The following is a 23,825-nucleotide window of genomic DNA, read 5'->3' as shown; positions in this document are numbered from 1 at the left end:
TGTCATGCGGTATGTAACCGAAAAATCATTATAAATAATTTCGACAAGCATAATCTTTTGGTTAAAGATTTTATCTTAGACTTTTCGCGCTGACCATTTGGCCAATTTATTATTTTAATCAGTGTATACGTGATGAGACTGTGCATAAAATGTTGTTACTCGTACTTGCACTACACATACATATTCAAACCCATATAACGGGCCGTCTGCCTCAACATTTGTTATAACCATCGAATTCAAAGGTGAAAGAAACAATTAGTTTTACATGTAAAACACCTGTCGTCAGTTTTCAGAGTTAAAATGGTAGAAAATGACAGAAGAATTTAGGATATCGATTTTAAAAAGATCCCACTAATTGAACATAAACAGTTCCTACTAATGCGAAGATTAAGGTATATATCACATATTACTCTGACGACAATCGTATCTATCAGCAAAATAGAGTAATAACTGGCAATATTTGGCGTAATTATAAATTGCAGTAAAGGAATATGTCATATTAGCGAATTCTAAGAAAAATGAAATTTCGTTCCGAATAGACTCACGATGTTTGCGGTTTTAAACTTAATTTTTCTTAGAAATCGCTAATGTGGCATGTGATACAATAGCACATGTGATCTACTATTAGACGCTTCAATAGCCCTGGGACAAATTATATAGTTTGACATGTCTCTGACTAATCTTCAATTTGACGTCAGTAGATTATATAAAATTTTCTAATAAATGCGGAACAAGTGGAAGCAGCTGACAGCCTTTTAAATCAAACCAAAACCAAAATCAGTAGAAAAAATAACTTGAAAAAATCTTGATATTTTCTACGCTTGTTTTGAACCATCGATATAATATAGGGTAGATAAGTAATGTCAAAGCAACTTTATGCGGAGAGATCACATGGATGCATGTGTAACGTAACTTAAGTTTTGAGAAAGCGCGCGAAATAATGTCATACAAATATTTGAAAATAATTCACGCCGTAAGTGCGGTCGAAATTCAAAATACAACGTGCGGAGGTCTTTCTAACGTAGCGTCATTTTCATACAATGAAGCGTTGAAATGTACTTTGTGCCACCGAGAATTGAAATTCGACTCTTTTCAGCACTCATTTTAGTGTTGTAAAGTGACTTATTTCAGCACCCGTTTGATGTGATATTACAACACTCAAAGGAGTGTTGATATGGAATTTGTATGAGTTGTTACAGCATTCGTTTGAGAAAATGCAAAGCAATGTGATCGATCAAATTTGAAGAGTGATTGTTTACAATGAAAATTATGATTTTTTGATTATGATCTCGGTTGGCACAAAGCATGATGTGTTACACGTATTGTAATGAGATTTTTTCAGCACACGACCCAAATATGGTGCTGAAAAAATCAACATTACAATACTTGTAACACAACATACTATTGTGCCCCCGAGAATTGAAATACGACTCTTTTCAGTACTCATTTTAGTGTTGTAAAGTGATTTATTTCAGCACCCGTTTGATGCGATATTACAACACTCAAAGCAGTGTTGATATGGAATTTGTATGAGTTGTTACAGCATTCGTTTTAGAAAATGCAAAGCAATGTGATCGATCAAATTTGAAGAGTGATTGTTTACCATGAAAATTATTATTTTTTGGGCATTTGTCTATTTCAATTCTCGGTTGGCACAAAGCATGATGTGTTACACGTATTGTGATGAGATTTTTTCAGCACACAACCCAAGTTTTCCTTACGAGCGGAGCTGAAAAAATCAACATTACAATACTTGTAACACAACATACTATTTCGGTTCACTTTTTCATCAAATCGTTCACTTAAAATTCAAATTTTAGGCACACTTACGGCGTGAATTGAAACTCTGAATTACTCAATTTCCTTTTTCTCTTCGTTTTGTGTTGTGATTCGTATTTTTTGCACTTGTATGTGTGCTATATTTCCGATATTTCGTTCTTCGTGTCTCATTATCTACAGTATATTATATCGATGTTTTGAACTAATATCGCACTAATTTAGGCTGCACTGCAATTTACCTTCACCGAGACACCCAAGTGTCTTGTTATCGTTGCAATCAGTGAAGTTAGCAATCAGCAATGTCGTATAAATGGACAAACTTGTTTTGTTTCATCTTATCACTGTTCTTAGTGGCGAACCACTCTTAATTGACTATTTAAATATCTGTCGATGCATTCCATGTTAATTATCATACCAAGCTAGTTATTCCAGTTACGGACTTAAAGAATTGATGTGAATAATTTCGCCTAAAATACAAATTCATTTTGAGAATTCGTTTAGACGTTGTTAGTGTTCAAGTGAGAAAATATAGTCAGTACGATAAACATGAAACTATTGTTCGTTTTCGTTCTTGTAACCGTAGCAATTGTTCAGGTGAGAAAAATGTTTCAATGGAGATTTGTGATTTAAATTTTTCAAAAAAAATATTAGCTTGTCGCTGGAATTGAGACGGCCCAGAATGATCCATATAGGGAAATACCGGTTCCCACAACCACGTCGACGAGACCGCCATGTGTACCGATAACATGTAGACCATTCTGTCCCGATGGAAGTCTTGTTCGTTACGGAACAGATGAATATGGCTGCGGTCGCTGTTCATGTGAAAAAAAAATTGAATGAACCTCTCCTCTGACTCAAACTGATAAGAATAACGATGAAGTACATGTTGAATAAATGAAAAAAATTGAAGAAAAATATTAAATAGGATCGTGTTGTCATGTTTCATAGCCAGAGCTGAAACTTTCGGCTGAGAAAAAACACAAATCTGCAGACATAAATTACGAAGCACCGGATGGTGCCTCAAAGGTAAGTGAAAGTGAAACAGAAAATAAATGGTTTCGATGATAGCAATCAGGGGAATGTAACTACTAAGGTCTATAAGTCTGCACCAATTAAAGAGAAAAATTAATGTAAACATGTTAAATGAATCGTGAGCAGGGCTTACGGACTGAGACAGCTACAGTTTTTTTTCTGTATAAATTGAATTAAAATTTTTGGTATCTCACAAAGTTGATACGTCATTCGTAACAGTTTTTGTAATTTCTCTCGTAGCAGGCAGGCGTTTTGCGAGCTGAATGCACATTGAAATCGATAATGTTTGGAATTAGATTTACGTACACATTAGCCAACGTACGCACTAGCTTTACGTATGCATTAGTTGTACGTAGGAAATCAGTTTACGTATAGTAGGACGTACGTGAAATTAGCTGCGAGTCCCACGTAATTATTTGTTTCTTTTATTTATATGTCCTTTGTTGTAACCGGAATAATTGTAGAAGTCATACACAGACGGCAAATAATTTTTTATTTAAAAAAAATTAAAATTATTGTTTTGTACTGTTAACGTCAATGTTTATGTCGATGTTCACGTTGTTACCACCGAGCTTAAGTTGTTGTTGCAACCGCCTCAACTCCACGCAGTCTTCCCGATTTGCATTTTCCGACCAATCGCATATGTTTTTCTCGATATTAAATATGGTGCCAGGCATGCACCAAAATAGAACAGGTTCACCATGATCACAACGGTAGTACTATGTCAAGAAAGAATAAAGTTTTTAATGTTTAAGAACGCTTAGGCTGTGCTTTCTTACTTTCAAATCTAAGAGATAATAGTTCAGAGAGAGATGAAAGTGCATGAATTTATAATTCGAGGCACGAGGCATTTATTTGGTCATTTACCTTCCTGCAGTCGATATTTGACGGTATAAAATCTTGATTTGTACAATCGATAGCTGATGCTTCAGTATCTTCAACATCCTTGTCATCGTCAGGTTTCTCTTCTGGTTTTACAGTTGGCTTTGGAGTCGGCTTTGGATTCGGCTTATGAACTGGCTTTGCACTTGGTGGCTGAACTGCAGGCTTATGGGTTGCTGTAGGCTTGTGGACAGGTCTAGGTTTTTCCGTTGGCTTTGGAACCGATACGGGTTTCTCAGTTTCATCCTCGTCGTTTCCGTCATGAATTACATTCGTTTCTACAGTTGTGGCGACAGTAGCAGGTTTTGCGGTGGTAGTCATTCTTGTTGTTCGTTTTGTTGGGGCCTAGAAAAAAATGCGATCAAATCAACCAATTTGAAGCCAATATCAAATGTTTGTACATTTGAGGTAGTTGTCGGTACTGCTAAAGTGGTAGGCTGCAATATAATTTCTTTATCCGCTGTCGCTGCAGTGGCAGGAGGTCGCGCCCATTCTGGTGTCGGTGTAGTCGGTGTGGTTGATCTTGGTACAATATATCCTTTCATGTTGTCATAAAGAACTTTAGCAAGAACGTTCTTTGTACCACAGACCCCATGAAAATCATCCATGTCAATAGCCCATGTCATTGCTCCTGCATATCCCTTTTGCTTGATGTAATCCATTTTAATTTTTAAGGATTCTGGATTTTCATAGCCAACCCATTGTGTCCCTTTGTACGCATACGGAACTTTGCCTTCAGCGTCCCATTTTACAGTCCAACCTTTAGATGGGTCATTCACCTCGGTACAAATTTCATAGTAAGCTAAGAAACCAGTTGCGTTTGTGTATGGACCAGGGTCACCACCTCCGGCTTCCTTATTAATGAACGTTCCCAGATTATAGTTGTTGTTGCTGGCACTTAATGTAAATGTTCTTCCGTAGAAAGGAACTCCAACTACTAACTTATGAGATGGACAACCCATGTTCTCCCACAATTGCAAACCGTCATTCTAAGTGAACGAAGAAGTGTGGTTATCGAGAGTAACATTTTCAATAGAAGAAACGACTTACGACATTTAGCTTTTCGTATGCCCATTGATCATGTGGACGTTTGTATAGAGGACTGTGACTATCAGCGAATCCTGCCCAATTGCCTCTTAAATCGTAAGTCATAGCGTGAATGGCATCAACCTGTCTAAATTTCAATTAGGGATCATTTCAGCTGTGTCCTTGCCGGAATAAATTTTCATTTTGTCGTACTCGCACAATTCCGGAACATGATATCCTTCCTGTAGTCTAAACTTAGCAACTGGAACCGCCATAGTAATCTCCCAGCCTTTTCCTGCTTTTGTGAAAGCTCTGCGTAACTCCTCAACAAAATAGAGGAACACATCTTTGTCACTGAATTTTCCATCTCGGTCAGTTGCACCAGGATATTCCTTTATTGAATTTAACAAATTTAATGAACGTTAAACATTCGGAACGTCAGCAGCCAGCATCTTGAGCCCATCATAGATTAACACAAAATAACAACTCACCCAATCAAGATCGAAACCATCGAATCCGTACTGGTGCATGTAAGCTACACTCAATCACATCATAAATACAAGAATTTTAACAGTCGACAAATTTCAAATAAATTACCGACAATGCTGGCAATAAATACATCTCGCCTTCCCTTCACAGCAACCATGTCCGAATATTTTTTACCTCCCTCACCCCATCCACCCACTGCAACTTGAAGTTTAATATTCGGATGCGTTTTTCGCAGGTTAGTGAAATTTTTGAATCCATTATCAAAAACGTCAATCTAAAGTCAATAAAGTGAATTAGGTTTCCCATTCTAAATACGGTAACCAACCTCAGGATCTATGACGAGCACTTGCCATGTCGCATTATCGATTCCAACAAACGAATATATCAAATGTGTGCACAAATCTACTGGAATATCGTTTATCGTATATCGGCCCTCATCTGGTCGGTATATGGCCCAATTACTAAAGTAACACACAACTCGAGCAGGAGCTGTGATAAAGTTTAATATTAAAGGCAGGTGGACCATCTTGTTATGGAAATTAAGACATACCTTGCGAGTACACTACTGTGATGCATAAAAGAAATGGTATTATCGATAGCAGCGTTTCTGCATGGGAAAATTAATTTAATTAAAATTTGACTTTAAAATGCATTTGAAATTAATTAATAATTTGATGAAGTCATGGCCTAACAATATATTTCATTAGCCTACAATAAAAGTGAATATAATTGATTCAGTAAATGGTTCATTCGACTCTAGTTTAATTAAACGACAGCTGTGTACTATTAAGTGTTAGTGTAAATGTTAGCCTTTGAGAAAACTGCGATTTTCTAACAACAATTTCAAATTGAGTAAGTTCATTCCGAAGGTGAGAAGAGTCCAACTAACGCGGCGTTGAATCACCTCCAATTTATTTTATCGGTTCATTGGTTCACCCATTTCTTCACTAAAAATTCCTTATACTAATTATACCACTTCAGCAAATATCTTAATTTGACTTCTTAATTTGTACCTTGAAGGTGTCATTATGGTACTCATAACAAAGAAACTTCGTTCTCCGAGTGTGAGTTTACTTGATTTTTTGTCACATTTGAAGAATATTCTATCAGTTCAAGGGATCGACTTAGTGTTAAGTTTGTAAATATTGTGACAGAAACTATTCGCTTCAGCCTCCAATTTGACATAAATATCTTCTGATGCTTGCGGAATGCATGTGAAAACTTCTGTTGAGTCAGTGCTCTTACAAAAATCTAAATATATCTCAATGAGATTGTAAATAAAGCGCATAACAGTCTCACTTGAACGTCTAAAACAACTAAAAGTAAAAGCCAAATCCAGATTGAGTATCTTTCACAGTTTATCTCGGGCTCAACAGCATCAACGCTCGCATACCCATATAATGCGTACAACTCGCACATTCGACTGAAAACAACAAGACCTAGCTTTACACTTACACGCTCAAGAAGTAAAAGAACGAATGCCAATTTTGAAACGTTTTCGCGGTACCAGATTTTTCAAACGGTTATTAAATGATTTTCAAGACCAAACATTGGTTAATTATGAGAAAAATTTCTCGTCAAGTGGGGAAATATCCCACTAACTAAACTTTTTTTTTGATTGGGAAATATTTTATTATTTTAAATGTGATAAAAAAGACTGCTCACAATTATGGCGCAGACGGTAAAAAATCAATCTTTTCAAAAAATTCAAAAATTAAAAACTACAGTAAATAAACATCACCAATCTTCTTCTTCCCTTATCTTCCCAAAATACAAGCAGCGTTACCACGTTGAATTGCGATCGAGATTCGTTGCAAAAGGTATTCTTTCGATTTTACCTCACCCGTTGCTTTTTCCACTAAAGAGCTCAATTTATCAATAAATTTCTTTGTTTCCCGACCCATGCAACCTAACGTCTCGAAAGCAAGTGGGGTTAGCAAATAATTTTGTTTCAAAGAAATGTAGTGGTTATGTGGTTATGCTTATGTCTCTCTGCTTTTTCAGCAATGGACCGTGCTCTCTTTGATGAATCATTAATATATGATGCAGCCATGGTATCCCGGACAGTTACATCCCACAAGAGTGATCTCCCATGACTCAATGGTATCAAAGTCATACCGTCAGGTCTTTTACCACCATCTCTTGAAATACCTGGGGGCTGTACCATATTCGGAACACCTGCACTAGAGAAAGCATAAAACTATCTAAACAGTTTAGACTAAACTGTGGGTTCACTTCATGAAATACACTAGCAAGGAAAACACTAGTATGACTGAACTATTTTCATTGGTCTACAAACAACTATTGACCAAAGAATATTCCGTACATCTTCAGAAAATATTTCTAGTCGTTAGTTGGGACAGGATGGTTATTTAAATAAATTTATCCACATCCACTGTTACTACCGATTGTTGTTTTCTATTTGCAAAGATCAGTTATTTCACTATAATTGTGTCACTATAATAATCCAACATAGTCCAAGATATATTTCTATATAAAATTTTACAGTACCGAAATTCACATTTTTTAAAATAACTTTTTTAAAAGAACAGAAACTGTTGAAAGGTCGTTGACTTATATCCAGCATTATATATCTAAATATACAGATATACACTTTCGGTAATGCAAACCACATGACAAAAAAAAATCGTGATGCTGGATCGATATAGCAAAAGGGGAGATCCTTATTAATAATTCTTAATAGAAAGTAGTATAATCCGACAGTATGGTTAAAAATGAAAAAAAAAATTTTTTTTAGAAAATTACACGTTAACTTACTCATAATGATCCGTAAATAAACACAAAAGAAATGAGTAACATTTTCCATAATCAATGGTATTTATATGAAAGCCACAAAGAAAGAACTTCTGGAAGACGTTTCATTTTTTCTTATATTCAAACATGTTCTCTTTCTCGCTTCATTTGATTATTATTTTCGGTGTGTGTCTGACTTGTTCTTGAATAATAAATTGTCTTTTTATATTTAATTAATATGCATAAAATGAGCATTCGATGTGTTTTATTAACATCCAATCAACGGTAAAAGTTTTTTTTTGTTTGGTTCATACTTTTACCAATACGACGAATGCAATAAAAATGAATCTTTTTCGGATATTTATTTACGTTTCACATACGTATATGTTGCTTAAAGTAAACAATTTTTGTTTATTTCTTGCAATAAAATGATAATAAATAATCTTTGTCGCATCGATGCATTCAAATATCCATTTCAAAGTAATTTCGGCGATGTTAAGTTAAATTGTTGCAAACTGATTTTGGCTAGAAACAAGCATTCGCAGACGACAATACGTAATTATTGAGTCCTTTATAGCCTTTTTGCTGCATTTGATATACGTATTTTTAACAAAGTTACAAAAAAAACTTTAACACACATGCCCCGTTAAAAAAAAAGTTCTCCCAAAAGCCTCGATCGAACAAAATCAGACATTTTACTGAGGCAATCAATTTTTTATGTTGATCACCACCGGTAAATTTTGTAATTGTATCTGGAGCTTTTACAGGAGATGTGAGTCTTGTTTTTCAACTTTCTGAATCTAACTTCTTCAAATCGAAAGGGAAATAGTGATACAACGAATGTCAACAAAAGCAACGTGAGTTTTTTAGATTTGTGATAGAAATGTGTTGATATTCATGGACATCGAAAAAGCCTTTGATTCAGTAGAAACATGGTCGATATGGGACTTATTGGACGAATGTAAAGTGGACTCAAGGTACTCCAAGGTGCTCCAATATGTGTTCGAAAAAGCTACGTCATGTATAAAACTTCATGAGAACACGACCGAATTCAGGCTAGGTCGAGGTGTAAGACAGAGTGACACCATCTCACTGAAGTTGTCCTGGAGAGTGTTTTCAAGAAATTAGACTGGAGCAAAAAGTGAATTGACATAAAAGGATAATTCCTGAGTCATCTCCGTTTCGCAGATGACAATGTCCTAGTCGCACTAGATCTAGACCAAACATAAGTCATGTTAGAAGGGTTAAGTGAACAGGTGAACAAAGTTGGTCTCAAGATGAACTTATCAAAAACGAAAATCATGACAAACATCGACGACGACAGACAAATGAAAATTGTCACAAACTAAAATTAGGTCTGGACAACCAAACTGCAGAAATCAAGTGTTGAATTGGTCTTGGATGGGTAGCTTTCGGAAAACTCAGCCTGATTTCAAAAGCAAAATAAATAACAGTCTAAAACGGAAAGTGTTCGATAGGTGTGTCCTTCCAGTGTTAACATATGGAGCAGAAACGTTTACATTAACCAAAGCATCTGAAAATAAGTTGAGAGTGGAACGAAGTATGCTTGGAATTACTCTACGAGACAAAATTACAAATCAATGGATTCGCCAACAAACAAAAGTCATTGATGTCATGGAAAGAATTGCGTCTCTAAAGTGGAGTTGGGCAGGACATATTGCAAGAAGGACAGATGACCGTTGGACCAAAGACTGAAATCGCCAATCATTGATGTTAAGTCCACAATAAAATAAATTACAAAAATATGCTCTGGTCATCTGGTCAAGTACTACACTGGAATAGAATATAAATAGCAAGTTTGATAAAACAAGTGCTGGTGCCGGTCTAGCATTACATTGAATTGTTTAACGTATTTCCGTTAACATTCTGCCAGGCAAGTCATGTTTATTTTTGCAATTGACAAACAACACTTTTTTCTGCAAACACACAGAGACACCTCTTATCATAGTAATGTTCATGGAAATGCAATTCGAATCACGTAAATCATAAAACATTGATATTCGTACGATTCTGTAATAATAAATAAACCTCACTTGACTAGACTTTTTTCTCTCGGTTTTATTTCCTCAGAAGCAAAAAAATCTTCCATCTTCCAAAGACCTGTTACATATTATTTAGAAATTCAGAAATCAAGTTTATAACTAACAACAACACAATGCGTAAGCCATCTGAAATGCGTTTCGGTGAATATAACATTTAAGCCCGATAACTCATTCTGTATAAAAGTACGTTAACCTCACCTCTAATTGTGAAGATTAAAATCGGCTTTAACGGGCCAAAAATTGGTTCTTATGTCCTACATATGACAGTATTGTGATAATGAATAAGAGTATGGATATCGTGCGGATAATCTACGAATTCTCGATCTAATAAAGTAATTCAAAGGTTAAGTTCAAAGACAGTGAGACTACGTTTTTCCAACTTTTGAGACTTCTTTACACGGAAATCACCCTTTTGGAAACTGCTTTTCATATATTTTCGGCAACGACATCAAAACTAGCAATCAGGTCCAGTTAATGTCTTTTCTGATATAGCAAGGTGTATGTTTAAAGTAATGAAGTAAAAGAGTTGGTACTTTTGAGGAACATGCAATGTTTATGCCCTTAACTGCATAGAGTACCACTTTGTATGAAGATTTTTTCCACATTTTTAAATATACAGATATATATTTGTATGATACACTGTCCGTTTCAGTACTCTAATTTGGAGTACCATGCATGCTTAAAGTACGTTCCCTTCACTCAAAGTCAAAGATTTATGAAAGAAAATCGTGCCCGTAATTGAGTCAGATAGGGATGAGTAAGAAATCAGTGAAATCGAAGGCTGAAATCATTCTTACAGTGGTTGGTAAAACAATTTCGCATCCCGCAAAGGAATGGTTAAGTAGGTAAGACTGGACTCTGGACAACAATTGAACACGACAGCAATTTATGAATCATGTTTTTATTGGTGCGAAATATTGAAAAACTCACTCTATAAATTCATCGACATTCGACTGTTCACTTTACTACACTTAGTTTGACTACTTGCTTTTAAACAGTCTGCGTACTGTGGAAGAACAATATCTCCGATTTCATTCAATTCCGAACAATGTTGCCGTTCATTGCAAGCCCCATGTAGCATCGTACTGCTCTCGAAATTTACGCCCAACACCGACAAATAGCCGTAAATTTCCGTTTTGTTCACATAAATTGCATTCGTTTTCATTATATGCATCGATTCCTGATTCGCTTTGGTAGCATTAACTTCGAATTCTTTCATTGAAATGTACGATTCGAGTATATGATCCAAACTCTATAAAATATTGTGTCGATTCGATGTGTATCTTTTTAAATAGTGGGAATTGAAAGAAAACTTACGCTTCCTTTAAGTTCTTTGACTTTACGGTGCAAATTTTGCAGCTGTTTTTGACAAACTTGAATTCTGCTTTTCCAGTAATTGACTTTATTGGGAACGATTGCTGCTTGCTTCGTAATTTCGTCAAGCAGCGTATTAACACGAACTTTCTGTAATGGTTAAGGGGACAGACATAAGGGACGTCCTCAATTCAGTGTTGCTGTACAGGTCTTAACTCCATAAACATGAATTTTTGAGGTATAAAATATCTGACCGATCCCCCAAAAAGGGATATTAGGGAGATTTAACTTCAAAAAGGATATACTTTTACAGTAGTTAAAACTCTCTCTGACAACGCTGATTTGCAGATGTCCTTTACAGATGTCCTCTAAGCTTTTGCCATTAATTTTGCTCAGTGGAAAAATATTAAAAAAACGCTAAGTTTAAGACAATTCCTTAATGCCCTAATACTGTTTAGCCTCATACGAGCACGGTAACTCTGTCTGATTTTGAGGCTACGTTTCTCCTACAGTTTCATTTCTCGATATTATGTTTTTGACCATTTTAATTGCAACGGAAGATTTAAAATAAAAACTTACGGTCATCCTGTTACACCCTGTTGTCGTCAAGAGATCGCGACAATTCTCTACATCGTTCCTGCATTTCAATCGCAATTCCAGTAACTTTTCTTTGCTAACGCTTGTGCAATAACCTTCGACTGATGTCTTAACAGCATCGTAAATCGTGTTTATTTCATAGTACCACCGAGTCAATTCAGTTAATTCGATTGTCACATCAGAACTGCTCTCCGATCTCGGAGGAACATTTTTCTGCTTGTGATCATCATTTGATTTACAAGATTTTATCTCGGCTGTGCATTGAGTAAATGTTGACTTGTTTTTCGCAGGTATGCTGGTAGAAATAGTATACGAGACGTTACGCTTCAATCCAGCTCCACTGTTACCATTTGAAGCAATTTCTTTCACATTTTCTTTGCCCTTTGGCTCTCCAATTTGTTTTGCTCTTTTGGCATACATTAGTGTATTGTATGTGTCGTTGTAGTTCGATGCAGACGGGGACACATTGAATAGCATCACAGTAAGAGCGTCACACGTAAGCGATTTTTTCAAAATTTTCGTCAGCGAAGAATCGTTGAACGGAATGTCCTTGCTTCCATCTGAGAGTCTGTGAAGACAGTTTTTGAATGTAAGAATAGGCTTGTTGATGTTAGCCATATCGTTTGAGTTTGAGCGTGTCGCTTCGGTGGCATTTCGCTCACTACCACCCAATTCGACGACGACGAGCTTTACTATATTATCCGGATTGTTCCCATTCAATGATTTGCAGGGAGTGTTAATATGAACTTGAAATATTGTATTGCTCTGACTGCTATGAGTTTTTTTGGAGAAGTGGCGGGTTCTGTTACGATGCCCTAATGTCAGCAATTTATGCACTTCACTCAGGTTGTTAACTTTTCGCATGTCCAAACTGAGGATGTTTACATCTTCATTTCCCCTTTGTACGATGGTCAAAGGTTTGGACTTTGTTAATAAATTAACAACTCTCTCGTTATGCACCTCCAAATAGGAAATTTTTACTTCATAAATCCATCCGTTGGAGACTCTTTTCTTCAGTTGAAAGAAGATGTACTCCATGGTTAAATACGCGATGCCACGTTCTAAGCTGCTGCCAATGACCGTGTGCGTCTTTCCCGTTTCAGTTGCTCCATAGTTAATAAATGAGCAATCGAATCCATCCATTAGCGAATGAACTAACGGCTTCATAAGCCTTTCAAAAACATCTCGATTTCCAGCGCCCTCCTCGAATATAGCGTCAAATTTGAATGGCAAATGTTTATTAGCAATTGTAATGTCGCGATGGAGCTGTTTCTTTCCGTGATAGTAAAATCCCTTCTTTGCTTTGACTGGATCAAATATTAAATTACCGTCGTCGCATACTGAAAATTTTTATTATCATTGATTGACAGGACATGATTGAATTCAGTATACCGTGTAAAATGCTGTGCAGATTTGGCTTATCCTCAAATTTAACCCCAGACTTAACTTCGGAATTTCTGAGAGGAGACCATATACGTACGGCAACCTTCATAGTTTTATTAGGTACGTTTTAACATAGCCTTTTACTGTTTGACATTCCCATTTAGTTCACCGCGTTGCTGTGCTTTTAAATATACAAAATTTTGTCATGTATTTCAGAAGGTTGTTGTTGAAAGTCCACATAGTGATTTCAATTATCCCAATTCTTCGCGAACTCGTCAGACAAATTTTAAATTTTAGCAACAAAGCGCTTCCGCTATTATTAAAGTGTAGCTCGTTGGATTCGATATTTAATTCTAGCCAGTCCATGTTATTTTTTCAATATTTTCAATATTTTAGGTGTCTAAAAGAAAGGCGACGTCAGGGGTGGTCAAACTGTTTTTTCTTTATAGCGATAGCTTGATCAATGAATGTTGAATGTTAACCTGTCCACGCCCACCTTGGCCTTCTTTCAGCTATCGACCAAATATGGTCAACTTTCAAAAGAGTTGTATATTTTCAACATTACAGTTCTGATGGACTGACCAATGTTTATGGAAGCTGACCGCGCCCACAAATATTTACTCAGAACTTTAATGTTTAAAATATTTTGGACAATTTGAAAAAAAAAAACTTTTTCCACGGAGTATTAAAACAGTTCTTTTTGATTTTATGTCAGCACAAAGTGTCTGGAAGGTGGTTCATAGTGGTACTCTACATAGAGTACTAAAACAGGGCAGCGTATTATAGGTATTTTCCTAACGTATGCTAAAATGCTTTTTTTATCGCTTAAAAAGCATTATAGCATAAGTTAGCAACAATGTTTTTCCTAAACGATGTTGGTAATACGTGACGAAGTCGCGATATTTCAACACTAGTTAGGAAAAACAAATTTTGGCACCGTAAAAATATCTCGAAAACTTTTCCATAGAAAATATTACACTTTTTGGCAGCTGTTACTTGAAGTCCATAACCGATCGATTTGAGAAAATCGATTTAAATGCATTTTCTCACAGTTGGTAAGACGTTTAAACTGTTGGTTCTTGATGTAGCGATTCAGAATGAACATAGTCATACTCTTAAGAACTGCTAAGTTTCAAATAACTCTTAAACTTCTCGGTGGATTTTTCGACCAATTTGAATTAATTTTAAAAATGAAGCGGGAATATGATCGCTAGTCATCAAAACACCCTACCTTTCCAAACACTAAATAAAAGTTTAATTTATGTGGGGTACAGTTAAAAAAACTTTGAGTTGAGCGTTGAGGGTCGTGTGAGTCTTCGAAAAGACTCGGAACAGGCCAGGTCGACCTGAAACCTGAACTTCTTTTGGTTTTCACTGGTCTCAGGTAAACAATTTCTATTCAGGTTCAGTTCTTATCAGATTTACCTGGGATTTTTCAGGTATACCCGTAATCTGCTCTGATTTAACTGAATTTTTCTTGATTTTGAAATTTCAGGTAAATTCAGGTCAGATTCAGATATTTTCAGGTAGATTCAAATATCAGTTTCAGATCAAGCGATACCTTACCAGTTCCGAATTATAAGCTGAGGTCTACAAAAACTTTTTCAGTCGGTAGATGGCCTAATTGTTTTTTTAATTGGTGCTTTTGTTTCATGTGAAAGCTATTTACCTCTTACGATATTCCGAAACCAGCGACCTTAAGACTACTTTCCCATTGACTCCTGTGTGGTTCGCCAATCACATAATTCATAGAAAAACACAATTTTTAACGATTTAATTGCCGGTTTGATATAATTGATGCCAGTTTCTCTTCTTCTTTTTTTCTAGTTTTGAAACCAGTACTAAGTACTAAGTGCTCGAATAATGATAGAGTCAACCTGCGAGTCTGTTTCTTTTCTCCTTCGTTTTCTTCCACTAATAAATTAACTTATTTACAATTTCATTTTTTCATCTTGATCTTTCAATTCAAAAAGTCCATAATTTCTTGAGCCGTCAGTTCTTTAGGCTTTTCTTCCCGATGACTATTCGTTCTGTTCGAATTTACCGGCTGTAATAACGACTGACTGTTGTTTTGATATTTCGGAGCTTGTGGTAACAATGACTGCGACGGATTTGTCTGCATTTGTCCATACGATTGCGTATTCAATGTATAGTTGGGAGTTGAAGCGTACGTTACTGCTGGTTTGCTGAATGCTGATGTGTTCGTATTGGTGAGCATCGATTTATTGTTGATATTCAATTGCTGATTCATTGAGTTTAATGCTAAATTAATTGACGGTTGCGTTGACGGCTGAACTTGGGGCTTAGGCGTGAAGTTATAGGGATTAAGTGGAGCAATAACCGGTGCTGCTGATATACTTGTCAGGAGATCGGAATCTGAAAAATATTTTCCTTAGCGGCACAATTCTCCGAATTTTGATGAAATTGAAATACCTGGAGATTTAGTGGGTTCCGGTTTGATGGCATTATTTGATAATACAGTCGGTTCTTTCGATCGACTATGCAGTGATGACACCCTGAAATTTCGATTTAATTTTTTTTTCAACTTTTCTTTTAATGAAACCACACAATTGAACTGACCTTGATTCGTCTTTGGACAAAAGTTTCAGCTTGTTTCGATGCTCAGTTTCGACAAAATCAACCATCTCCTTAACCATAGCTATGGCCGTCTCAAATTGATTCAGATCGAGTTTATTTTCCACGCATATGGGCATTAAAAATGGAATGACTTTGCAGGCCAATATGTCCTTTGTGATGCCCAGCTTTGGATTGGAATGTATCAGTTTTAAGATGTCTGAAATGATGGAAAATTGCATAAAATGTGTGACGCTTATTGTGGGATAGAAGATAGAAGAATTAGACTAAAGGAAAGTCTCCCTTTTCATCGTTTAAAAATCAGAACAACAAAAATATAGTTTAGTATGCTACCACTACGAGGTCTGAGGTGGGCAGTCAAGGCTGATTTTTCTAGTTTTGGAGTTCATTTGTCATTCAACGGAATTACTTTATGAACCAAGCATATATCAATAAATCATCTGATGTGTCTCTCCAAACCAAACCAAACCATACTCTCCACATTGCACACTGAAATTTATTTTCTTAAAACTTTAAAACTAACTTACCCATAATCTCGGCGACTACAACCGAATCTCTCGACTTTATATCGATGATAAATGGCAGTACATGATCCAGCACAATCCACTTGTCCAAACAGTCCAGCAATTTACTCACACACTGTACACAGCATACGTTCATCGTTGTACTGTCACTGGCCAAACATAGTTTCCGAACTCGCGGTATCATTTCCGTTTTGATCGTATTTTTACTGACCAACGGACCAACGGTTGGAAAGATCGTCAAACTAAGTTTCTGCAAATTATCCACCTGCGTTTCCATAGCCCTGAACAGCATCGGCAGTAAATCCGTTTCGATATTTTCTCTGGGCGTCAATTTGATCAGCAAATCGATGTTTTTCATTAAAATTAAAATGATTTGGATCGGTTCTTCCAATTTCATAACCGGTTTCAGTTTGCTGTAAATGAAGGCGTACTGTTCGTCGGTACAGTTTTCAGCGATGCATATTATGCTGGGAAGTATAAATGGAATCATTTGAGGATTCGTGAATTCTTTCGTTAGGCAGGGTAGCACGTGCTGGAAATTGATTCGGTGCGGATACTTTTTGAGCATATCCGGTAACGTTTTAAAGAACTTTGATTTCTCCAAGTTATCCAACTGGAAAATTGTATCCAGAGTAAGCAAAGTGTTGATTGTTTTCTCTTCGAAAATCGGTAACTGAAAGAGTATAGATGATATAGGTGATATAAAACAACTAAGAAACTAATGTATGGACATGAAGAACGAAAGGTGTTCTTAAGTCAATTCGTAGTACTTGGCCACGCTCTACAATTTTCAATGTGAAATCTGTAGATCGTTTTGAGGCAACGTTTTGAAATCCTCTGCATCAACTCATTAACAGTTGAGTTAAGTTGACAGAGGACGTTGCAGTTGCTCAAGACACAACTCAACACAGGGCCCAAGGGCTGTTGTATTAGGCAACTACTGGCAATGGAAGTGGAGATTGGAAAGTGTCAATGACATAGAAAGAAAGGAATGACGACAGCAACGGAGCCACGACTCGACCGATTCATTAATTAGAAATTAGCGTATACTCTTACCTTGGATACGTCATACAGATTTGGCCTTGTCGCAGGATTAGCGCGTAGCATCAATTTAACATAGCCAGACAGATAATCTGGAATGCAGGACAAATCTGGATAAACCCCTTTGTTCAAGTCTTCGGCATATCGTTTATAGGTGGAAACATCTTTGCCAAACGTTTTCATCGGTCTGTGATTGATGGAATAGATGCAGTAGATGAGACAAGCCAGTGAATAAATATCGCTGGCCGGTGAATTTTCCGACGACTGAATGACTTCCGGTGCTATGAATTCTAATTTCGGCTGTGACAACACATGAGCGAAGGTATTAAATGGCACAAAGGGCCATGTTTGATTACCATCGTCACCGGTTTGACCTATGGCACAGTAGTCGAAACCAAATATTTTCCAATTGCCAAATTTATCGACAATTACGGAATCTGGCGTTATGTTCTTATGCAGTAGCTTCATTTCATAGTTGAGAAACGTCATTCCATCGATGATTTGCATTAGCCCATACTTGATCTCAATGTCGTGCAATTTGAAATTCGATAGACTTTTCGGAATCGGAGTCAGGTTGTTTAAATTGCCGAAGATATTCTCCAGGCTACAGAATACCGGCTCGGTTGCAAAGGCTAAACTGTCACGACTTTCTTCCAACGGATGGTGTACGGTTAATATTCGCGGATGTCGAATCTTAGTCAGCTGAATGATACTACGGCGCAGAATGTTTAGCATATTCTCCCGGTCATCCTTTGACCAATTGTCTAGGATCTTTTTCTCGAACACAAAAACGGATGCCTCTTCTCTGGTAGACTTTTTGTGACCGGAATAGATTTTCCATAGAAGACCTTGTGATAATTAAGTGTGTCAAAATCAATGTTAAATTATCAAAGGATTTCAAAATACCTGGACCACCACTTGCAATTAGTTCACAAACTTCATAGTCTTTCGTGACGGCATTTCCTGGTAAAACGCTAGCAATTTGAGACACCGTATTGGTCACCGTGTAATACAATTTATTGAATTTATTGATAACATCCATGATGATTCAAAGCAAATGGATTAACGAAGAGCAGCCAATTTTTGTTATCGTTTTAACAAATTCGAGGTATACATTCACGGACAGTTTAAAATTCCGTATGGAGTTGAGGCGAAATGAATTTTTTCCACAATATGTTCATTTAATGATTGATTTCGACTTAAAATCGGACGAATCTTGTCAGTTGAATATAAATGTTGACTTGCACCTGGATAAATTGCAATGATCCGAAAAATTGTAGAGAACTGCAATCCGCAAATTTTATATTTACTTCAACTTGTCATTGATGTCCACGAAATAAATAGTATGATGACATATTCTTTGACATTACCAGACACATTATTCATCATTCAGAAAATATGAAGGAGTCGCCGTTTTGCTTTGATGGTGGGTTTTTTGGTAGATAAGACATGAAAATCAACTTTAACCAATGATGCAATTTTAAAGGTACCTCAATCGTGGTGACTTTACCAATATTTTATTTTGCCGGAAACGTGCGCACGTTAGAACGATATTGATAACGACGACAAAAATAATGACATGGTCATTTATATAGTTAAATGCATGTTAACAAAATTGAAGTACAAGATTTGAAATCAACAGATTAATAGTATTTTACATGACTAGGGATAAAAAGATGCAAAGTAGAGTTTTTGTGTGAATTTTGTTGATCCGAGGATGTTGATGTTATAGATTTTACATGCTGAGGGCGTCGAAAGTAGTGCTTGAAACATGAAAAGTACGGTTTTCGACGCATGTAGCACGTAAAAATACTTTGATCGATGGTAGTAATAGACCCGATAATAATACTGGTCATATGCTGACCGTCAGTAGCAGGTTAATAACGCAGTCTGCGCCCGAACGCAAAAAAATAACAAAAAGTATGTGCAAAAATATACCTTGAACTCAAAAATGTCATATTCTCCTGAGCAAAGCGTATTGGTACTTTGAATAAGCGAATTTAATTGGTAAATTACGTAAATTCGGTACAAAGATAAAAATATGGTATTACAATATTTAGGTGACGGGTATTATCACCCGGGGAATTATCCCCCAGACTGAAAAAACTAAAATTAAATTGGAATTATCACCCGGGGAATTAACGCCCAGGAATTACCACCCAGATCATTAGGAATTATCACCCGGGGAATTAACACCCAGGCATTATCACCCAGATCAATTGGAATTATCACCCGGGGAATTAACACCCAGGCATTATCACCCAGGTCAATTGGAATTATCACCCGGGGAATTAACGCCCGGGCATTAACATCCAGGTCAATTGGAACTATCACCCGGGGAATTAACGCCCAGGCATTAACACCCAGCTATGTGAGAATGATTTCTCAGCAGTTTGTAGCTTAGAATTAAATTATTAACCAGTGAATTGTGAATTATCACCCGGGGAATTAACGCCCAGGAATTATCACCCAGATCATTAGGAATTATCAACCGGGGAATTAACGACCAGGCATTATCACCCAGCTATCTGAGGAGTCATGCTTAATAAGTCTAGTTAATTGTGCATCGTCTTAAAGGCATCCACAATTAGTCTAGTTAATTGTGCATCGTCTTAGAGGCATGCACAATTGTCTTAAAGGCATGCACAATTAGTCTAGTTTAGTTTGCATAGTCTTAGAGACATGCACAATTAGTCTAGTTAATTGTGCATCGTCTTAAAGGCATGCACAAATAGTCTAGTTAATTGTGTATCGTCTAAAAGGCATGCACAAATAGTCTAGTTAATTGTGTATCGTCTTAGAGGCATCCACAATTAGTCTAGTTAATCGTGCATCGTCTGAAAGACATGCACAATTAGTCTAGTTAATTGTGCATCGTCTTAAAGGCATGCACAAATAGTCTAGTTAATTGTGCATCGTCATTAAGGCATGCACAATTAGTATAGTTAATTGTGCATTGTCTTAAAGACATGCACAATAATTCTAGTTAATTGTGCATCATCTTAAAGGCATGCACAAATAGTCTAGTTAATTGTGCATCGTCATAAAGGCATGCACAAATAGTATAATTAATTGTGCATCGTCTTAAAGGCATGCACAATCAGTCTAGTTAATTTTGCATCGTGTGTACACTTTCGAATAAATGATCTGTATATCACTGGAAGTTTTTAGGTTTTACCCGAAATGACACAAATAAGAGCTTGGACCGAGGAAATTGATCCTACACTTTTCTAGTCAGCATCGTCTTGTTCATACGACGTTTACAGTAGTCAATACTCCTAGTCGTCAACACCTTAAACTTAGTAAAGGAACTCACGACAGCCGATGTAAAAGCTCACCTCAATACTCTCCATACTGGGCTGATCATCTACAAGTACTTTCGGTCGATGAAACTATGCCTTTCGGTCAACGATAACGGTACAACCTTCGTAATGGGTTTCAAATCAACTCGGCGCAAAATTTTCTCGAAGAATGTCGACTTCCTATCATTACTCGTTTGAATTATTGCTGGTTAAAACGAATATCCCTTGTAATTTCACGAATTTAATAATTTCGCAGATCAAACTGATCTGAAATCTGAAATGGCGTATCTGCATTTTTCAGATCAAATCAGATTATTTTCACGCTCGATCTGATCTGAAAATTTGCAGATTCGCATTTTCAGATTTCAGATCCTCTAAAACCGATCTGTTCCGAGCCCTATGTGCAGCACAATTAACTAGACTAATTGTGCATGCCTCTAAAACGATGCACAATTAACTAGACTAATTGTGCATGCCTCTTAGGCGATGCACAATTAATTGAACTAATTGTGTATGCCTTTAAGACAATGCACAATTAACTAGCCTAATTGTGCATGCCTTTAAGACGATGCACAATTAACTAGACTAATTGTGCATGCCTTTAAGACGATGCACAATTAACTAGACTAATTGTACATGCCTTTAAGACGATGCACAATTAACTAGACTAATTGTGCATGCCTCTTAGGCGATGCACAATTAATTGAACTAATTGTGTATGCCTTTATGACGATGCATAATTAACTAGACTATTTGTGCATGCCTTTAAGACGATGCACAATTAACTAGAGTTATTGTGCATGCTTTTAAGACGATGCACAATTAACTAGACTATTTGTGCATGCCTTTAAGACGATGCACAATTAACTAGACTATTTGTGCATGCCTTTAAGACGATGCACAATTAACTAGACTAATTGTGCATGCCTTTATGACGATGCACAATTAACTAGACTAATTGTGCATGCCTTTACGACGATGCACAATTAACTAGACTAATTGTGCATGCCTTTATGACGATGCACAATTAACTAGACTATTTTTGCATGCCTTTAAGACGATGCACAATTAACTAGACTAATTGTGCATGCCTTTAAGATGATGCACAATTAACTAGACTTATTAAGCATGACTCCTCAGATAGCTTGGTGATAATGCCTGGTCGTTAATTCCCCGGGTGATAATTCCTAATGATCTGGGTGATAATTCCTGGGCGTTAATTCCCCGGGTGATAATTCCCAATTCACTGGTTAATAATTTCTAAGCTACAAACTGCTGAGAAATCATTCTCACATAGCTGGGTGTTAATGCCTGGCCGTTAATTCCCCGGGTGATAGTTCTAATTGACCTGGGTGATAATGCCTGGGCGTTAATTCCTCGGGTGATAGTTCCAATTGACCTGGGTGATAATTCCTGGGCGTTAATTCCCCGGGTGATAATTCCAGTCTGGGGGATAATTCCCCGGGTGATAATACATGTCGCCAAATTAATTCTTTCGGGATTAGGTTTTGAATCCTTGCTAAAAATTGTAAAAATGTAATTTCTTCAGGGGTTAAAAGTGGGACTAAACAATAATACTGGGGATTGAACGACGATAATTTGTGTTTATTTGGTTCGCACACGATTTTTGAGAACAAGATACGTTTATGAGAGAAAATTGAATTGAAACAAATTAATTTGGTCTTAAAATGTTTCAATGAGACTTCCGATGCTTTATTCTGCCTTGCGTTACACTAGGCTAAGTATAAAAATTTTAAGTCTGTCTGTAAAGATTCTAAAACTTTCAAGAAATCTCTAAACCAATCTAGGAATTTTTGAATTTAAATTGTTGAATACTTTATAAAACAAATGGTAAAAAAACTACAGAAGAATATAAAAATGAAAACCATGAAAACCATTGTGACTTTTGAACTGACGATCATACCATCTGGCAATTTGCATTTAATCCCCATTTTAATCCCACGATGAATTAGTTTCCTTGAAACAACGGTTCAAAATAAGCCACGTTGGTATTAAGAACAAATTGTGGCAGTTAAGTGATCTTACCGTCGACTGGAGTGCAGGAGATCCCGGGTTCAAATCTCGTCAATTAAAAGAAAAAGGTTTATTTTTTTTTCTGAAGTATAAGTAGAATGGATTCGAATTATACGTTTTTATACCACTACAAATAACATTGCGATCGTATTAAAATTAGATTTTCATTTCAACGCATAGTAAACAAGTGTCAAAATTCAGAGCATAAAAGATTAAAATTTAATTAAACTAAGGATTACTCATTTGGGGATAAGTTCAAGTAATAACTGATTTAGATGGGCCAAATTTTTAACTGTGAAATTTAAATCATCAATAATAGGTCAGCATAGCCAATGTGGCAGAACTCAAATTAATAATTTTTTGGCCAAGACATTCTTCACATAGACTGGAAAACCGACAAGTCGACAAAGTTTTGGCTTAAACATTTAAATCGACCTTTCACCGTGAAGCATTGGTGACGCATTTTTGGCTGAATGAAGAAAAATTGACAATCTAAATTTTTCTTCATTAATTGGATCATTATTATACAATTCGATTTGGAGAATGTCATGGCCAAAAATATGTCATAGCATGAACATAGAAAATATTTGGAGGCGCTAGGAGTAGTGCTGAAATAGAGCGAGTATGAAATATGAAAATAGATATTCCCGTGACCTATTTTCGGTTATATGATTCCGTTTATCTACTTTCATTAGAGTGGTGAGGTTTCCACAACATCTGTTTATTGTAACTCCTATTTTTGAGTAAAATTTTCTTTGGTCAAATTTTTGATTTCGGACCCATAGTGATCCGTGATTGAGTCACCTTCGTCCTTTAGGTTTCCTTTTTAAATTCGCCATGGATCCAAAGGTTTCAATCTCCATTGTAGGCTTTAAGGAGTCGGTCCTCAATAAGAGAAGAATATTATTTTTTCGAAAACTCTTTGTTGTGGAAACAAAAATGGTGTAAGAAGTTTAGACGTCGACGTTTGTCAAGTTTGTGTTTGACAAACAATTTATTTTGTCAACTTT

General features: G+C 36.4%; 3 protein-coding genes and 1 long non-coding RNA gene across 4 annotated transcripts; 1 reads left to right on the top strand and 3 right to left on the bottom strand.

Moving 5' to 3' along the window:
- The first annotated feature begins 2,091 nt into the window (after positions 1-2,091).
- Positions 2,092-2,694, top strand: LOC119068797. The gene is made up of 2 exons (XR_005086224.1): positions 2,092-2,373; positions 2,431-2,694. It is a non-coding gene; the product is annotated as an uncharacterized LOC119068797 (long non-coding RNA).
- Positions 2,695-3,281: 587 nt separating this feature from the next.
- On the bottom strand, positions 3,282-8,070 carry LOC119068796 (endochitinase). The gene is made up of 10 exons (XM_037172559.1): positions 7,987-8,070; positions 5,759-5,815; positions 5,534-5,697; positions 5,317-5,482; positions 5,211-5,254; positions 4,933-5,111; positions 4,744-4,867; positions 4,095-4,682; positions 3,679-4,038; positions 3,282-3,530 (listed from the first exon to the last, which is right to left on the bottom strand). The coding sequence occupies exons 1-10, from the start codon at positions 8,033-8,035 to the stop codon at positions 3,324-3,326; spliced, it is 1,938 nt and encodes a 645-aa protein (XP_037028454.1). The 5' UTR covers positions 8,036-8,070; the 3' UTR covers positions 3,282-3,323.
- Positions 8,071-10,928: 2,858 nt separating this feature from the next.
- On the bottom strand, positions 10,929-13,462 carry LOC119068795 (kinesin-like protein KIF18A). The gene is made up of 4 exons (XM_037172558.1): positions 13,329-13,462; positions 11,919-13,276; positions 11,343-11,489; positions 10,929-11,277 (listed from the first exon to the last, which is right to left on the bottom strand). The coding sequence occupies exons 1-4, from the start codon at positions 13,426-13,428 to the stop codon at positions 10,957-10,959; spliced, it is 1,926 nt and encodes a 641-aa protein (XP_037028453.1). The 5' UTR covers positions 13,429-13,462; the 3' UTR covers positions 10,929-10,956.
- A 1,626-nt stretch (positions 13,463-15,088) lies between these two features.
- On the bottom strand, positions 15,089-18,838 carry LOC119068794 (SCY1-like protein 2). Its single transcript, XM_037172557.1, has 6 exons — positions 18,386-18,838; positions 17,495-18,327; positions 16,442-17,111; positions 15,900-16,113; positions 15,753-15,835; positions 15,089-15,695 (listed from the first exon to the last, which is right to left on the bottom strand). The coding sequence occupies exons 1-6, from the start codon at positions 18,519-18,521 to the stop codon at positions 15,280-15,282; spliced, it is 2,352 nt and encodes a 783-aa protein (XP_037028452.1). The 5' UTR covers positions 18,522-18,838; the 3' UTR covers positions 15,089-15,279.
- Positions 18,839-23,825: the final 4,987 nt, after the last annotated feature.

This window comes from Bradysia coprophila (genome assembly GCF_014529535.1).
Source record: "Bradysia coprophila strain Holo2 chromosome X unlocalized genomic scaffold, BU_Bcop_v1 contig_20, whole genome shotgun sequence".
Taxonomy (NCBI): domain Eukaryota; kingdom Metazoa; phylum Arthropoda; class Insecta; order Diptera; family Sciaridae; genus Bradysia; species Bradysia coprophila.
The sequence above is the reverse complement of the archived record's forward strand: the minus strand, read 5'-3'. Positions and strand labels throughout refer to the sequence as shown.

Coding starts and splice junctions, on each gene's coding strand:
- LOC119068796 (XM_037172559.1), bottom strand. CDS start 8,035: ATGGAAAATGTTACTCATTTCTTTTGTGTTTATTTACGGATCATTATG. Junction 5,816..7,986: donor TTATTTACGGATCATTATGA/GTAAGTTAACGT, acceptor TTTCCCATGCAG/AAACGCTGCTATCGATAATA. Junction 4,039..4,094: donor TACCGACAACTACCTCAAAT/GTACAAACATTT, acceptor ATTTTTTTCTAG/GCCCCAACAAAACGAACAAC.
- LOC119068795 (XM_037172558.1), bottom strand. CDS start 13,428: ATGAAGGTTGCCGTACGTATATGGTCTCCTCTCAGAAATTCCGAAGTT. Junction 13,277..13,328: donor TCTGCACAGCATTTTACACG/GTATACTGAATT, acceptor AAAAATTTTCAG/TATGCGACGACGGTAATTTA. Junction 11,278..11,342: donor TCAAAGAACTTAAAGGAAGC/GTAAGTTTTCTT, acceptor AATATTTTATAG/AGTTTGGATCATATACTCGA.
- LOC119068794 (XM_037172557.1), bottom strand. CDS start 18,521: ATGGATGTTATCAATAAATTCAATAAATTGTATTACACGGTGACCAAT. Junction 17,112..17,494: donor ATCTGTATGACGTATCCAAG/GTAAGAGTATAC, acceptor ATACTCTTTCAG/TTACCGATTTTCGAAGAGAA. Junction 15,836..15,899: donor TTGTCCAAAGACGAATCAAG/GTCAGTTCAATT, acceptor TCGAAATTTCAG/GGTGTCATCACTGCATAGTC.